This window comes from Bipolaris zeicola, assembly GCF_000523435.1.
Source record: "Bipolaris zeicola 26-R-13 unplaced genomic scaffold scaffold_35, whole genome shotgun sequence".
In the NCBI taxonomy this organism is placed as follows: Eukaryota; Fungi; Ascomycota; class Dothideomycetes; order Pleosporales; family Pleosporaceae; genus Bipolaris; species Bipolaris zeicola.
The window spans coordinates 1-16,789 of record NW_006912084.1 but is presented as its reverse complement, the minus strand read 5'-3'; the positions used below and the strand labels follow the sequence as shown (position 1 = coordinate 16,789).

Here is a 16,789-nt window from a genome sequence, read left to right as displayed (position 1 = left end):
ATTCCACTATACCTGTAGTTATATGTATGACGACTTGAACGAATATGAGCAAGTCAGCTCTCCTTTTTTCTATAAGCAGGATACCCCAGGCTAGGAGCTAATAACTATGGGTAATCTAAACCTTGTTGTCTTATGAAACAAACTTTGACTATTGTCACCAAGTATTCAAGGATACGCGTTAGATGTGCCAGAGTCTTGACAGGCACGAGGGCTTTGTCACAGAAATGGTGGTGTGTCTTGCTTGTCCAGGCCTTTTTCGTGGTGAAGGGCTGCTGTGCGCGGGGGGCGTGCTGCCTCGGTAAGTCTTGTGCTCTTTTGTGAAAGCCACATAACAGAGGGTTGATTGAGGCGTGGTTGTCGGTGTATGTGCGCAGCGGCAAGGGCTCATCACGCTGCTCATGGCATTGTCACCTTCTGCATCTGGTTCGTCCATGGCCAGACGGGAGTTGTGTTCAGCACCCCCTCCTCGCTCCAAGGGAGCTGGTGGGGTCAACATTCACCCATGGACGTAACGGCACAATCAGAACATCCTTGTCGCATCGAGGCAAGAGGGTGTGCATGCGGAGTTGGTGTCCCGCGCTTCGGTGGCTCTGTATGGCACAGCACTGGGGTGGTAAATAAGCGCACAAAAAAGCACAACGGTCATGGTGGTTCAGCGTCGTGTGGCGGCTTCTGGTGGACGAGTGGAAAGGGACGAGAGAGGAGGGGCTCGCAGACGGCCGACTGCCGTACTGTATGCTCGCTTGATTGCGATACGTGCAGCGTCGCGAACAACCGCACAACTGCAAGCATCATTGCACAACCGCCAGACAGCTGCACACCCAGCGGGATTCGGACGGCAGAGCGTAGGGCTGCAGCCGGGGCTAGGAGGAGATGAGGGTGTGGGATAGTTGGGCGTTCGCAGGTCTTTGCTTTTCTGGGGTGTGACATAGGCTGGTAGGTTTGTCTGGCACTTCCTCCCCTCCCTCCCCCATACCTAGCCGGCCACTTGGCGGGCCTCAGCCGCCCCGTCCCCCATAGTTCTAAACAACATCAGCTTGCATATCCCCACCCCCCCTCGTCTCCCATTTCCTCCTCGACGCATGTATGTCGTAACGTTCCCCAGCAGCTTCATAGCCCATTAGCAACAATTGCTACAGCTAAAATTAAGCACGAAGCGTCACACCGCACATACACACACGCACGCCTGCACACCGTACACCTGCACGTACACACACACACACACACACACACACACACACACACACGCATACGCACCAGAGGGAAAGCAGACATACAGAGAGAGATCAAGCAGGTTCCACTCGACCGACCATGTTCTTAAGATAATTATGTGCACATGTCTGCCATCCCAGTGTCTGAACTGGGCCTCAACTCGAGCGAGAGCAGATATCTCCAGCAGCAAATTGCCGCCTCGCAGCAAGGCTCCAATTCGTCGCGCGCTGCTTCTCACGCCTCTAGCCAGGGCCGTCTCCTCCTGGATCCTTCTAGTTTGCAGGCGCTCAGCGCCCATTTTGATCGTCTGATGTATTCGATTCAGCAGCGCTGGCAATACGTGAGTTTCTTTCTTTCTCTTTTCCGCCTTCCTCCGTCTGCGTTTGTAGTAAGATAGATAGCAAAACCCAGCAGCATTTATAGATGTTCCAAAGCTAACAACCACACTTTCAGCTCACCCAACAGACCCAAACAGCAACCCAAGTGCAGTACGACCGCGCGGGTAACGCAATGGCAATGGCTGACGCGGAAATCGCCCGCTTCCGCGCCATCCTCCGCGAAATCGACGAGCTCGAGGTCGAATTCGACAAAGTCCGGCGCATTGGCGAAATCGTAAAAGGCTTCAAGGCCCGCGTGGATCGCCTCGATCGCCGCATATAAATCTGGGGGGCCCGCCCCTCCCCCCAAACATCGAAACATTGTCTCGGCGATCCCCACACCCCACATCTTTCTCTTTTGCCCTTTGGCCTTCAATTCAAGTCTCGCATAATCATGCCGAGATTATAAAACAGACTACCCAATGTCCTCGCGGACGCAACCGGATATTTCCTATCCTATATTCCTCTTTTGTTTAAACTGGAATTGCCTCGCGGCTACTAGGCGTTTATTTTTTTTCTGGCTTCTGCTTCCGCCTCCACTTCCAATTCTAATTCCATTTGTAACTTGCTACTTCATTTTTTTTGCTGCAGGAAAATACCACCGTCTTCTTCCTTTGCCCTTTCTCCGGATCATATATTGATTGTTCACGTCCTTTATCGTACAAACTCGCAATTCTTCCTTCTTCGTCCTCTGGTTACCAGCATCCCAAGGGCTGTTAGATCAGGTGCAAGACGCCACCCAGGATCGACACTGCAGGAACCACCACCACCACCCTCCTCTTCCATGGCCTCGGTTTCCTTATTTCCGTGAAAAGAAGTCTTTTGCTTGCTAGCTTATTTAGCTTCTTTTGTCCATATTTTATGTACATCGCGATTCCCCTTGTCGAGTGCCTTTTTGCTTATTCTCCCGCTTTAGTTATATGTACGTAGTTTGTAGTTGACATGTCTGAGGCACCAATGCGAATAGATCGTCTTTATCTTCAGCCTACATCACTCGATCGATGACTTGTTGTGTTCTGCTTGAAGTTATACCTTCGTTTTCACGGCCACTGCCTGACTTCCGCGCGATCCCGAAGATATTTTGCCCAAAGAAAAATATACACGCATAAACACCTCACATTCCTTGCCAACCACCTACCACTGCACATCATTCTAGCATTACTAATCCAAGCCATCAACTAAAAGAAAACAATGATTGCACAGAAATACAAAAAAAAGAAGCGATTAACGAAGCGATAGTATATGTATCTGGATCTGGTATAGCGTATCCCCGCCCCACTCGTCAAGATTAGGTGGTGGGGACTAGGCCACTTCTGTCTTCTAAGAGGAGACAGGACAGGGTATATATGTTCAACGTATTGCAGAACGCAGATGCCTCCAGGGTCATTGTGAGATGGAATAGTTATATAAAACAAGGATTATTATATAGATATTTAACGGAAAGATGGGGGGGAATAATGCTACATCCTAGTTGCTTTTTTTGTTTTGTTTTTTTGGCACGTGGCAGAAACGCAAATCTTGCTCCTGCTCTCTCTCTTTCTCTCTTTCTTTCTCCAAATTGCTGGATGCAGATGGAAGGATTTTCGAAGCAGGAGTGCACGTGCGGGGATTTTTTTAAAATGCATATGGGCGCGTGTGGGTGACCGATTAGGAGATATAATATGGTAGATGGGGGAGGAGTGCATTGTATTCACGTTTTGTTTACGCGAGGTAGATGAGGGATGGAGGAGAGTTCGTGTATGCGTGTTTTACATGTGAATGTGTGGGACCGGGGGGGGGGGGGGGTTTACTACGCAAAGTTTCTTTTCTCTCTCTTAAGAGAGGGTGAAACGCGATATTTCATTGGTATGAGAAGACGGCAAGGTGGTGCGTCGATATGATTTCCGTCTCTATCAAGATGGAGATCGTGACGACGTTGGGGTTGTCGCGGGTCAAGTGGTATGGGAGATAGGGTAGGGTATATATCCGCTTCCCCCCCCCCCTTTTCTACATTGAATATAGGCGGTAAGATTGGTGTTATGTACCCCCGCTTGTTATAGGCGTGTAAGAGAAGAATGTAACAAGGGTTTCTCACATCCGGTGAGAGCTTTCTATCTGGAAAGTTTGTTTGTCACTCTCTCTCTCCCCCTCTTTATACTGGCGATAAGGGGGGGGTAGGGGTCCTTTGCGACGATACCTTGTTCGTCGTTTACAAGAAACAAAGGTGTAGGTTCCAAACGCAAAGGAAGAAAAAATCGGAGGTCATGTGCGTGCTTCCCTTTTTCCCACTCATGCCGCGGGGAGCGCGATAGCAGAGTGTGTGAGTGGATACTTTACCTTGCGCATATACAGTATGTAATTGAGGCTGGCCACGAGAAAAAACGGGAAAAACCCACACCGGAAATGTAGCACGTAAATCATTTACTTCCCGGATCTACGCTCCCGACTTGCCGTGAGGACAAACAAACAGTCTTGCTTTGGCAAAACCTCCCACCATCACGCCCAATATTTTCTTTGATCTTGTTTTTTTCTTTCTTTTCTCTTGGATGGCTAAGTAGGGCAAAATGCTCATACTACCCAACTAACCCTTGCTACCTTTAACCCACCCCCCCTTTCAACCCCCGTCCACACACACCATGACGTCGTCAGCGATGCGCGCGCGCACCGAACCTACCTTCTTCTTTCCCTTCCCGCGTACCGAATACCCGGTTTCAGACAAAATGGCGAAACAACCTGGAGAAAAGTGCGAGCGCACCTTGCCCAGCAAGCCCCCCACGCACGCCGCCACCGGTTAATGCCAAGGGGGGGGGGGTGTATCATACGTACGTATCTCGCTTTTTCTCGAATAGTATAATCCCCACGCTTGATCATCCCTCCACCCCTTCCCTTTCCCCCCATGTCCAACTACCCGGCCCACCGTTCCCCGGTTCCGAACGACGCTCATCGCGCAACGACAACGTGCGGGCGATACGCCAAGAGGGAAAACCTGAGTATGATATGTTGGGGGGGTGTGTGGAGAATTGTGAAGAGTCCAATCTTATAACCCCGCTAATTACCTCACTTCAACCTTGCGACGGTGGGTTTTGGCCAAGTTGCCTCGCGGTGCGCCATGAGAAAAGGCGTCGTCGGGTTGCCTTGCATGTTCCCAGTTTGCGTGCCCTCCTTCCCCCTCCGCCTCCGGGGGCCTGGCCGCTCTGCGAGGGGGGGCTGGGGGGTTGGGCTTAATCTATCCGCGGACGGGAGCTTCCCGATGGCGAGTCTATCGTTTGCTGTCGATAGATTGGTGTGGGACGGGAAGGGGTGTGCAATCCAAGGGATGCAAACAACCTGTTGTGGCACGGAAGGGAAAAAAGAAGGACGATGGAAGGAAAAAGTGAAAAAGTTGGGGGCAGGCGGAAAGACGGGTAGAGATGGGAGTGGAGCTCGTCTTTATTGGAAACTAGTATACACTCTCTTTTTTCCTTCTGTGAAAGCGTGAGTGTGTCGGTGAAGATAACGTGATGGTGCGCTTGCCAGACTGGTCCCCGAGGTTGCGTGATGGCGAAGTCACGCGATGATCGGTACATACCTGTGTAGTGTACATCAGACTTTGTGTGCGATCTAGGTCTTTTTTGTGAGATACAGAGAGACAGAAAGTGAGGCAGATGACCGGAGATATCCAAGCGATCGATAACATTCAGTCTCCCCCCAGCACGTCCCTCGCAGCTTTCGACAAAGGGAGAGACAGAAAAAGGGATACGAGAATAGAATCTGACGTGTAACGACACTAGTGTTGCTGCGGCGTTATCGCATATCATTACGGTTTTTTGTTGAATGGGATGAGTAGTTGATGATGTATTCTTATGTTTAAACTTCGAGTGGCAGTCTGTGTGTGCGATAGAGTTTTGGTGGTAATAACGTGGCGATATTATTGATGAGGTAAGATTCCCGTCTCTGCTGTCCGTATAAACAAGGGTTTGTATGTGCCGAGGGCCCAGGGAACTTCATGTTACTAAACGTGGAAAACCATTGTGGATTTCTAATAGAAGGCAAGTTTGCGAAAGTTGTGTTTGTGAATTTGTTGTGATTATTGAAAGTGGTGGCGAATGAAATAAAAAATATCTACATAGTAGTAAAAACTTTGAAAAGAGAGAGAGAGAGAGAGAGCGACGCCGCTTCCGAATTCCCCATCTACGCAAGACCCCATATTCAAGGCCCCTTTCTAAAAATAAAAAGTATACTAGGAGAGAGAATGTGAAAAAGATAATGTAGTAATGCTGAAAAGACACACACGCACACCCCTCGTCCTCCATCTAACCCGCGCTAAAAACGAAATGAGCAATCATTAAAAGGAGATGCTTACAAGCGTTCCCTCTCATAAGGAAAAAATCCCACCATAATGGTTTCCGGATACTCAGCTCACCACCCCCCGGCCGATCATTTCAGCCCTTTCCCTTCACCACGTCTTCCCCCCTTGTTCCGGCACAAACCGTGGGCACTCCGTTAATATGTCTGACTTTCAACTTCTTTCCCCCGGGCGTTTTCGCAAACCTCACCTCAGCACTTGAAGGAGTTCACACTTTGGAAAAACCAAAAAAAACAAGGAAAATGGGCAAGATGTTGTGGAAATCTTAAAAGTCCCACAGGGTCCCAAAAGCATGCATACCTTCCTGTGCACAACCCTGCATCATCTCATCGTTGCCTTGCATGTTACTTGTGATGAAGATGACTTCGGCGCCGAAGCTCTTCCATGTATCGCGCAGTAGAGCCATCGTATCCGGGCGGCCGCCTCGCTTCTTGCTGTCCCACAGAATCATGCGCTCGGGCTCGATGTGCTTGTGGATCAGGCCCGTGACGGTGGGTCCAAATGTGCGCTCTTGGTCTGAACCGATCCAGATCAAGAACCAGTTTGGCGATTGGATGCAGGTTGAGAGTGCAGCGCCGATGCCTGTGCCGGTGCAGATGCGAATGCCTCGTTTAAACATGGCAGAGGCGTGTCCGGGTCCCGCTGTCAATCAGAAGTATCGTCGTTAGCTTCTAGTTCATGTGTATGTGGGGCTTTTTTAATAAGGTTTTTGGGTGGGCAAAAAATAGTAGCACATACCGAATTTCAATTGCCGTGTCCACACGGTTTTGGGCGGGTTGGCAACGAGGCCTCTAGTGAAGTCACCTTGCACACCGCAAATCATGTAGTGGCAGCCGGACTTGCGGCCTTCGCTGATGATGCCAAAAGCATGGTATTCCATGATGGATGTGCGGCTGATGCGGCCGAGAAGACCTTGCTGCATGCCGCGCTCGAACTTGAGGACTGCAACCTTGGGTGAGGGAATCTCAACTTCGACGGGTACTTCGCGGAGTGTGAGCCAGGGAATGAGGATACTGACAAGTGTTAGTCATGGGAGGGGTTTCCGGCTGAAGGTAGACCTACAAGACTGTCATGAAGACAGCAAACCAAAGTTCTTGTGAACTGAGAAGACTGTGAGCATCGCTTCTCCACTCTCCACGCTTGATGTCGTAGGTGTTTCCCATGATCACGAAAACCCATGTCATCTAGATCATGTTAGTGCCCATCTTGTTGAAAATACATTTCCAATCACATACTGCAAGACCTAGCCATCCAACAAAGCGGTGGTGTCTCTCGAAAACGTTGTGATAGGTGCTGGATGAGGTGTTAGCATGGTGGTACAAAAGCAGTCTGGGCTCCATCAGCTTACTTTCGTACCCAGGGGAAAGCGCTCAAGATGGAAATTACAATGAGCACGTTCGTAATGATGCCGCTGACAATGACGGCAGGGTGCTGTATGGCACGGTACTTGATGATGTCGACAATCTTATAGACGAGCCAACTGTGTTGACCATTAGCCATACCCCTTATTCGAAGATACAGTATGAACCTACGCAGCACCAGATAGAGCGCACCCAGAGTGAATGCCTCCCACATGCTGGAGTATAGAGACTATTGCCAACTTCACGGGAATCGGTGTCCACTGTTCAGACGGGTCAGTGATGGGTGTTTGAGACGGGAGGCACGGACGGATACATACGCTCAAACCATATATGGCAACCATGTATAGGAAGCGCAACCAAAGCTCATTTCGCATTAAGACTGCACAGAGCAAATTGCCCAATACCAAAGCGCCGAGATGGTTTTCGGCATAAGTGAAGTGGTTGGTTGCTGCGCAAACAATGCCCACGAAGTTCAGCACGACAACGAGTGTGAAGAACTTTCGGTACGTGTTGAACCAGAGCTTGAACATAATCCATCGACTGACTTTGGGCTTTTTTGGCTTTTCCGTAATCGTCTCCTTGACAGTAGTCTTGGGCTTGTCACCAGTAGGCTTTTGTCCGCCTGCTCCCAGATTCAGATCGGGCACACTTGTGCATGGTGTTATACCCTGGTGTACAGGAGAGACTGGACATGACGATAGGCCGGCGAGTGAGAAATCGGGTACGCTTGCACGGGGCGTTATGCCGTGGTGTACAGGAGAGACTGGGAATGATGGGGGAGCCAGTAAGGACCTTCTCGGTTCTATGTACACAAACCCAGGTGCTGTCGACTTGAGTGCACTACCACACAGGCCCTTTTCCGCACTGTCGAGCGAATTTAGGCTGGTCCTATCGGTAACCGTACTGGTTGGTGTGAAGGACATTGTGCAAGCACACGACTAAGATAGCAAAGTCCAAAAAGGGGGGGAAGAGGTTATAGAGGCGAATGACAATGAGACAGGGATGGCTTCTGCCAAATGTTGAAAGAGAAGATGATGTCCAGTGAGAAGAGCTTGATAATGGTACTTTAAACGACAAGGTGTTCTTTGAAAGGGTACTTATGATGAGCCAGCCGCCAGTGGTACCCGCTCTATCGGGCTCCTGGATAGGCGCAACGCTACTCATCCACAATTGAGATATGGAGTATACGGTGCCAATTTCCGTAACCATGACCGCCACCTCTGCCGATGTGTGGAGCCCTGTCTTACTCGACCTTCCGCTGGCCCCGACATAGCATATTCTTAGCTGGACAGGCTGGCGGACGGCGAAGCCACTTCCGGGCTCACCTCGTAAATCATGTTTAGTGGGGAGGAACGAACATCCCGGGAAGAGGCTAGGGTGGAACCTTCTACCCAACTATCGGTCGAGCGATATGCCCCCGCAACTCCGATATAGAGGTCGGAAGATAACCCAGTCAGAAAGAAATCGTCATGGTGCGTCTGCTACTATGGTGGTACAGATATGTCGGCAGGCTAAGATCACGCGGCGTGTATGGCATATTGCAAAACTATATGACATGGTCAATGCGGCGTTCGTGTGTGACGTTTCAACGTGACTACCAGGCGCAAGCGACAGGGACGTGCAGAGCAGAAAATATACGGAGGCGCAGAGCCTGAGGCTGCATTCGGTTGCATTGGCGACAGGGCCATATCGTCAGCTTGTGCCAAGATGCCCTACGACAAAGTCTCTTAATCTAGCTATGATTGCGGAACCGAGGCTTAATCTCTAGTTCTTCACGTACAGATCGACATACTCGTCGATGTCCATGTTGTCAAGTGTCTTACTGTCTTGGGCCAAAGTGACGAGTTTGTCGACGTGGTCCGCCGGGTAATGCGGACCGAGGTGCCTCTTGTATTTGGCGAGGATCTCAGGCTTGGCCTCTTCTCGTCGCAGACGGTGGCCAAGAGGAGCCTCAACTACTTCCTCATCCAGCACTGTGCCATCCTTGAGCGTGACAGTGAGCGCATTAGAGATGGTGCGCTTTTCTGGGTCGTGGTAGTCCTTTGTGAATTGGGGGTCCTCGACACAGCTGATTCGCTGTCGCAGCGACTCAACTAGCGCTGAAGTCGCAGCCTCGCTATCATCTGGATAGTCGGTGGCTTCGAGGCGGTTGAAGACGAACATGGTGGCTACCATGTACTGCCACATGGTCAGCGTCAGACCTGAGTCATCGAGTGTAAGCTTACCTGAACGCAGTGATCACGATCTGCGAAATTCTCCATGGGCTTGAACTGCTTATCGATGATCCGCACGCATGCTTCGTGTGTCCGGTTTACCACGCGTTCAATGTCTTCGGCGGTCTTACCCATGGCCTTTAGCTTCTTGTTGAGGCGCTGGGCGGCTTCGACGGCGGTTTGGGAGTGGAACTCAGCTGTCACCAGGATCAATTTGTGCCACGAAAATGGAAAAGGATCCAATTGTAAACTCACCGGGATACGAGACCTTGAAGAGTACGTTCTCCATGACGTAACTGCCGTAGCCTCTTTGGAAGGTGAATGGCTTTCCGCCAAAGTTGACATCGTAGAATCCCCAGGTAGGAGCTGAGAGCACAGTGGGGAGACCTGGCTCCCCCTTCATGACCTTGAGCACGAGATTGACGGCCGTCTGGCAAGCGTCACCAGCAGCCCACGACTTGCGAGACATGGTATTCGGCGAGTGCCTGTATGTGCGCATCGACTGGCCATCGACAAAGGCCTGCGAGATGGCGTCACGCGTCTGAGCCTCGCTGAGGCCCATCATCTTGGATACGACAGCAGTCGACGCAAGCTTGACAAGAATGACGTGGTCCAGTCCGACCTTGTTGAAGGAGTTCTCTAGGGCCATGCAACCCTGAATCTCGTGCGCCCTGATCATGGCTTCGAGCACATCTCTGACCTTGAAGATCTTGCCATTGCCGAGATTGCCTCCAGCCTTGTTCGTACGAGTGATCCAGTCGGCAGTTGCAAGAATAGCTCCCAGATTGTCAGAGGGGTGGCCCCACTCGGCAGCTAGCCAGCAGTCGTTGAAGTCGAGCCAGCGGATCATGGCGCCAATGTTGAAGGCTCCATTGATAGGATCAAGCTGGTAGTTGGTACCGGGCACCTTTGTGCCATTGGGAACAACGGTTCCTTCGACGACAGGACCCAGAATGTTCCTGCATTGCTCGAAACGCAGACCCTCGAGACCACAACCCAGCGTGTCGATAAACACCCAGCGAGCCGTGTCATACTTTTCGACAATCAACGTTAGCCTTTATCCTCGACAGCGACATTCACAGTGGCTTACCGCGAGCTCCGAATCGATGGGAGTGTTGTGGATGTAGCTGGCCATGTCCTTGATTTCAGGATCATACTCGCGCTTGGCGAGCGCCTGCTTCACTTCGCTCTTGAGGGTTGTCATGGTGGAGAAGGACGATGCAGCTACGGCTCTGGAGGTTATTGGCAGTGAGGGAAGAGCACGGAGAGCAATTGGCCTGGTGGCTCTGGTGACAACGCTGGCTCGCGATCGAAGGCTTCGTGAAGCGGTACTGCACAGGTTGCGACTGAAGGCCGACATGTCTGATTAGCTTCTGTCGTGCCGGACGACGTCAATGCAGCTCTGGAGAAGAGGGACAGTCGTACTAGACGCTTTTGAGGGAACTGACTGGCTTTTGAACAGGTTCAGTGCACAGGTTGAGAACGCTCGGCTTGCAGAATTCGGGAGGATGGATACGCCGTCGTCAACCGAGGCTGAGCATATCCGTATGCCGCGCACGACTCGTGTTTCACGACGCCAGCACAGCAGTAGATTTGACGGATATCCTGCAATTGATGCCTCTTCTTCCTTGCCATTGCCATTGCGCTACTAGAGCTTCCCTACATACAAATTCATACTCGGATCGCAGCCACTTTACCGCACTGCACACCAGCGTGTTACCCCGCATCATCCCGCGGCCGCCTCAGCTCGGCTACGCTACCCACGCCCGCAAATCTAGGCCCCCCACACGAACACAACCATCCGTCCAGACTCAAGAGCCGAGCACTGAAGAATATACATGCATTGAACATTCTTGGTATCAACTATCCTTCCACTACTACTTCCACTACTACTTCCACTACTACTTCTACTACTACCACCATTTCCTCAACTAACTAACTACGGCTTTGCTCCTCCCCATCCTCTTCGTCTGTCATCCCCATCGCTATCACTATTACAATCCCCTTCTCTTTTCATGCTGCCCGTTTTGGCTCATCTTGCACTCTCCCCACCAAATTATAACTATATACAGCCAATGGGCCAGCAATGCAACAGCCTCTCAATGACTCGGCGCTTTGCGTAGGGATTGGATTTGGATATGAATGAGCTGCTGAGTGGCTTTATTTACCAGTCATCCTTGTCCGACTCGTCGTCTGTAGAAACATTAGCACATCATCATTATGCTACCCAAGAATATAATCAACTTACCACTGTGACTAACTTTCGACTTCCGTGCCGCAAGTGCACTAGCCAATGCATTGGCTAGGCCAGCCTCTCCACCACCCGAGCCAGAGCCGCCCCCTGAACCACTTGGAAGTTCTTTTCCAGGGACTGCTGCCGCACTGCGATCCTTCTTCTCTGAATCCGAAACCTTCTTCAATCTTGCTCCTCCACGAATATCGGCTAACAAGCCATCCCTGCCAGCTGGGGCCTTGGGTAAAGACGCACCGCCTGGTGGTGCAGGGCCTGGTGGTGGAGGAGGCGGTGGTGCTGGGGGACCGCCCATTGGAGGCAATGGAGGTGGGGGTGGTGCGCCGCTGCTGGGCATAGGGGGAGGTGGTGGTGCACCACCGCTGGGCATTGGTGGAGGGGGTGGAATCGATCGTCCTGGCATGGGCGGCGGCGGAGGCGGAGGCGGTGGCGCAACATTGGACGTTGGTGGTAGCGGAGGTGGAACTGGTGCTGCTCCTGACGGCGGAGGAGGCGCAGGACGCGAAGCGGACGGTGGTAGCGGCGGAGGAGGCGGTATGTTGTGAATCGGCGATGGAGTCGGTGCAGCTGAGGTCTTTGGAGGGAGCGGTGGAGGGGGTGCTGACGGAATGTCTCTCGCTGGGGGAGGTGGTGGTACTGGTCCTCGGCTTGGAGGAGGGGGTGGTGGTGCTGAAGGTACGCGATTGCCTGTGAAAGGCGGAGGCACACCGAACTTGGCTCCACCCGATCTCTCCTCGTCGGGCACGGGCGTCTTTGGCGGTCGAGGCGGTGGAGGAGGACCCGGGTTCGCTGCATTGGATGAGGCTCGCGCTCGGTTTGGCGGTGCAGGAGCCTGGTTTGCAAACTTGCCTGCTTCTGCAATTGGCGGAGGCGCTCTGAAGACTGGCTTGGGCGGCCCTGGGGGAGGTGTAGCTTCTCGAGTTGGCGAGTGTGGCGCTGGACTTTGTGACGAGGTTCGGTTGGCAGATGCATCGTGTCGCGTGCGCCGGGCTGGCGGGGGCTGTGGCGGAGGTCCGCGTTTCGATGCGGTTGTGCTGCCCGTGTGCTGGGGGCTGAGGGGCGCACCCGGCGGAGGTGGCGGAGGAGGAGCCCTGGATCGGCGCTGGTTTTCGTCTTTGAGCTTTTCTTCCGACTTCCTCTGCTCAATGTACAGTTTGATGAAGTCGGCATTCTCTTCAATCTGGTCCTCTGTGATGCCCATGGCCAACAGTTCCTTGAGCAAGGGCTGCCATGAGGGGTCTGTGGTATCGATCGCGGAGCTTCGTGCGCTGGTTGCGTTGGAATGGCTGCTTTGCACGGGCGAGGTGACAGAGGGCGGAATGATGGAATGCGCGGGCGGAGCTGCGTGGGAAGAACTTCGGTGTCCAAATATGCCGCCCAAAAGGCCATGGCCATGGCCGCCGCTCTTTCCGTTTGTCGAAGCTATACTACTGCCCACGGTCGCGCTAAAGGGCTTGCTCTTTGTGTTCTTGTGGGCGTTCTTCTCGCGGTCGTCGAGCTTCTTCTTGAAAGTCCGGGCCTCCTTCTCGTCGGCAAAGGACAGGCCGGCCAGACAGTCCTCGAGCTCAAAGGTGTGGAAGAAAACGCGGTCCTGGTTGTAGGAGAAGGGGTCATAGATCTCCTGGTCCCAAATGACGCCTCTGGTTTGGGGCTGCCTGTGTCAGTCTGAGGCATTTAGGTGGAGTTGGCGGAGCGTACCGAAATGTCGACCATCTTGAGCCAGAAGGTATTTCCGACCAGGTCGTTGGCCAGCACGACGGCGCCCTGTAGGCCTGTGTAGGTCCATCGGTGCCGGTCGGGGTAGGCGATATACAGCTTGGCGACGGCGACGGCGTGGATCTTGTTGCCAGACTTGGGGACGGTGCGCTTGACCATTTGCTTGTCCTCGTCGGACAGAATGGACGGCATTGTGGCGGGGGGTTACAGGTGGTGTATGTTGGCGGTGCAGAGGGAGTAGACGGTGTAGAGTCGTCCTACAAGCTTGGCTGGTCGAGGGCAGCCGTCGGGCGCTGCTGTGGTCCCTTCAGTGGGGGGCGTGGTCCTCGCGCAAGAATACTCAGGCGGCACATGTAGCAGCCAGCAGTCGCTGTATGTGTTGCCCGACAGTGCAGTGCTTTGTGGGCAAAGAATATGGCGGCAATGTCGAGACTGCCACGGTGGTGTGTAGAATACGGTGGAGCCTGGCAATGGGGAGACGTCAGACTTGAGGGCGCTGATGCCGCAAGCTAGTCACTACCATCCCGACCACGCGGGAGCCTAACCAACCACCACGAAACCCATCGAACAACCTTGTCGCTCAGCTGAAGAAACCGCTGGCGTCCATCTTGGTTCAGGAACAAGCGGCACGTCCATCAATGGGTCTGGGAAAAGGATGCAATCCCAGTATGCGCGACACATCATCTCTCCAGCCTGCGCACGCGACATCGCAGAGCCTTCTCTCCCAATGCCATCTAATTACACCCCAAGACGCAGCCCAAGATTGCCCTCGGCTTCCTTACCCTGTTACCTGCGACCCAGTATTCCAAACCAGGTCGGTTGCACTATAAATTCAATCGTCATGCAAAAAGTATCCACGCTTCCGACACAGTGACGTAGCCCTCTAGGATATACCCAGAGAAAAAGACCCGTGGGGGCCAGGCTCTTTGCCATTGAGTATACGTACTACACACCTCACTCGCTGCATTGACCCTGGCTGTGCACGTTGTAAAATAAGCTCCCGAGAGAAGAGAACACCACCTTTACACGCACACGGACCGCTCTACCTGTCTGGCCCCCATGTTGATGGTCGCTCGAGCGCCACCAATGCCGACCTGCCGAGTTGGTTCAGCTGCACAAGGCCTCCACAGCTATGATAACCCGCGTGCATTCGGGGCCCACACAGGTGGTGTGAGCAGGAATGAACCTCGCAGTACCGACATGGAAACCACTCACCCAAAAACGCCACATCTTTGCCCCATGTACTCGACAATCAACTGATCATGGACGACTTGTTCGAGGGCTACATGGTGCTTGACGCGATAGGCGACTTTCTTGACGACCACTCTCTGACCGATCGTACCAAACAGCCCGTAACAACACCACAGTCGCAACCTGGTGCACAAACCTCTACCGGCTCGCTCACGCCCATATCTGGTCCAGCTCGGAATAGCCAAGGGTACTTATGCCCTCGTTGGGTTCTTGTGACCGAACTGTCTGTAGCCATGTCCTCGACCTATCTAACAGACGTAGCGAGGCTCCGAAAGGCGCACGAAAACGACGAGGGCACAACAAGAGCCGTCTAGGCTGCATCCCTTGTAAGAAAAGGAAAATAAAGGTATTCCTTCTCCACCCATGTAACCATTTGTGATCCTAAAAGTTGTTACGTAGTGCCAGGAGACATGGCCGTCCTGTGTAAATTGCGACAGGCGTGCGCGTAGGTCACCTAGCGTTTGATGTGCTGCATCATGACTGAACACCAAATAGTCGTCTGCAGATATCCAGATGTATTTAAACATGCACAGCACGAGCTTCCCAGGCCCAAGCCGCCGAGTCCACGCCAAATTGTCCAGCTATCGGATAAGCCCATCATGTATAGTCCAGACGATATGCAACTCTTTCATCACTACCTCACTGCCGCATATCCTTGCATTCCGAGCAACAACGAGCAAGTCTGGACTCGGCATATTCCTCTCAAAACTTACCAGGTAGTTACACTTTGTACCCAATGCAGACGCCAAGCATTCACAGTCGCTGATTGGCTTAGTATCCTTACCTCATGAATGCTATGCTCGCTTTAGCAGGATCCCATCTTGCCATCCAGATTGAAAATCCAAACAACCGCCTGGCACTTTGGCATAGACAGAATGCCATCATAGGGCTAGAGGAGGCCTTTGCCCGATGGCCACCGTCTCCAGACGAATCTCACGTCATGTTCGCAGCATCCTTCTTGTTATCCCTACAATGCAGTTACCTGAACGACGGCTTCTTGGAGCACTTCATCTCCTTGAGAGGGTGCTCCCTACTGTCTCAACTCATCGTTGCCGAAGGGTTCAACGGCCCTTTTGTAGAACAAAAAGGTGTAGACCTAATACCCGTCGACACAGCATCACACCAATACTTCGGGGTCGGTCAAGATATCCTTCGTGAAGCCTTGCTATCCCTCAAAGGTTTTTCAAAGTTGATGACCCCAGACGTCCACCCCATTGAGAAAGCCGTCGTCGGACAAACCGTACTAACACTTCGATATCTACTTTGTCCTGATGCCCCGCCAGAAGGCAGAGGAACGACAGTGCCAAACATCCAAGGCACCACCGATCCTTCGCAATCGACCGAGCCCCTGAAATCAGTTGCTTCCACGAACCCCTTACTCCCATCTAGCATGGCAGACGTATTCCACGAAATCGACTGGGATAACATCACCACAACGCCCGCTGGCGCCCCTTCCCCCCTTCGCTCCTTCCAAGGAATGATGGCAATCCTGACCATATTCGCTACCTGGCCCCAAGAGGCCCTCATCCACATCTTCGACTCAAATAATCGCCTCGGCAACATCATCCTTGCGCACTTTTCCGCCATCCGCTTCATACTCGCGCCAATGACGGCACAGCAGAGTGCGTTGCGGACCCCGGCACGGGCAATTGTACAGTGGTCAGCCAAGATCATTGCCGTCATTGACGACTACGACAAAGACGGAGAGTGGTCTCATTACGTGGAGTGGCCGAGGAAAATCCTCAAGTGTGTGGAACGGGGTCTTGAGACGCATCGCGGGTTCACCATGGGCGACGTACGAGATTTGTTTTTGCGCGACCCCGGTGTATTCAAGGAGGGACGAGCACCAAGGGGTTGGAAAAAAAAGAATACCGGTTCTTCTTCTCGTAAAAAAGAACTTACACATCTCTCACCACATCGTCGTCCAAATCCTCTCTAGACAAACCGGCTCCACAACTCGAGCTTCCACATCACACTCACACTCACAACCCCCCCATGCACATACCCCCCAATCACCAAACCAATGCAACTCCCCCGGCTCCAACAACATAGCAACCGCCAACGAATGCGCCGCCGCACCCCCC

General features: G+C 52.6%; 8 protein-coding genes across 8 annotated transcripts; 4 read left to right on the top strand and 4 right to left on the bottom strand.

The window, feature by feature from the left end:
• Window positions 1–224: 224 nt before the first annotated feature.
• On the top strand, window positions 225–877 carry COCCADRAFT_24424 (uncharacterized protein; the record flags this gene model as incomplete). The annotated part of the gene is made up of 2 exons (XM_007711851.1): window positions 225–298; window positions 382–877. 2 exons carry the CDS (start codon window positions 225–227, stop codon window positions 875–877), a joined length of 570 nt encoding a protein of 189 aa, XP_007710041.1.
• Window positions 878–1,336: 459 nt separating this feature from the next.
• On the top strand, window positions 1,337–1,872 carry COCCADRAFT_90380 (uncharacterized protein; the record flags this gene model as incomplete). The annotated part of the gene is made up of 2 exons (XM_007711879.1): window positions 1,337–1,552; window positions 1,666–1,872. 2 exons carry the CDS (start codon window positions 1,337–1,339, stop codon window positions 1,870–1,872), a joined length of 423 nt encoding a protein of 140 aa, XP_007710069.1.
• A 2,805-nt stretch (window positions 1,873–4,677) lies between these two features.
• On the top strand, window positions 4,678–5,046 carry COCCADRAFT_24422 (uncharacterized protein; the record flags this gene model as incomplete). Its single annotated transcript, XM_007711850.1, has 1 exon — window positions 4,678–5,046. The coding sequence occupies one exon, from the start codon at window positions 4,678–4,680 to the stop codon at window positions 5,044–5,046; it is 369 nt and encodes a 122-aa protein (XP_007710040.1).
• A 1,132-nt stretch (window positions 5,047–6,178) lies between these two features.
• COCCADRAFT_90286 (uncharacterized protein) lies at window positions 6,179–8,197 on the bottom strand (the record flags this gene model as incomplete). The annotated part of the gene is made up of 8 exons (XM_007711878.1): window positions 6,179–6,555; window positions 6,652–6,926; window positions 6,976–7,097; window positions 7,149–7,206; window positions 7,262–7,393; window positions 7,446–7,534; window positions 7,592–7,896; window positions 7,966–8,197. 8 exons carry the CDS (start codon window positions 8,195–8,197, stop codon window positions 6,179–6,181), a joined length of 1,590 nt encoding a protein of 529 aa, XP_007710068.1.
• Window positions 8,198–9,038: 841 nt separating this feature from the next.
• Window positions 9,039–10,847, bottom strand: COCCADRAFT_90234 (uncharacterized protein; the record flags this gene model as incomplete). The annotated part of the gene is made up of 4 exons (XM_007711877.1): window positions 9,039–9,452; window positions 9,500–9,684; window positions 9,743–10,520; window positions 10,578–10,847. The coding sequence occupies 4 exons, from the start codon at window positions 10,845–10,847 to the stop codon at window positions 9,039–9,041; spliced, it is 1,647 nt and encodes a 548-aa protein (XP_007710067.1).
• Window positions 10,848–11,651: 804 nt separating this feature from the next.
• COCCADRAFT_3147 (uncharacterized protein) lies at window positions 11,652–13,646 on the bottom strand (the record flags this gene model as incomplete). The annotated part of the gene is made up of 3 exons (XM_007711835.1): window positions 11,652–11,680; window positions 11,736–13,389; window positions 13,437–13,646. 3 exons carry the CDS (start codon window positions 13,644–13,646, stop codon window positions 11,652–11,654), a joined length of 1,893 nt encoding a protein of 630 aa, XP_007710025.1.
• Window positions 13,647–13,711: 65 nt separating this feature from the next.
• COCCADRAFT_90362 (uncharacterized protein) lies at window positions 13,712–13,942 on the bottom strand (the record flags this gene model as incomplete). Its single annotated transcript, XM_007711876.1, has 1 exon — window positions 13,712–13,942. A coding segment is annotated over one exon (231 nt), but the record flags the coding sequence as incomplete, so codon positions are not given.
• Window positions 13,943–14,716: 774 nt separating this feature from the next.
• Window positions 14,717–16,644, top strand: COCCADRAFT_90227 (uncharacterized protein; the record flags this gene model as incomplete). The annotated part of the gene is made up of 4 exons (XM_007711875.1): window positions 14,717–14,892; window positions 14,967–15,031; window positions 15,201–15,421; window positions 15,481–16,644. The coding sequence occupies 4 exons, from the start codon at window positions 14,717–14,719 to the stop codon at window positions 16,642–16,644; spliced, it is 1,626 nt and encodes a 541-aa protein (XP_007710065.1).
• Between the last annotated feature and the right edge of the window lie 145 nt (window positions 16,645–16,789).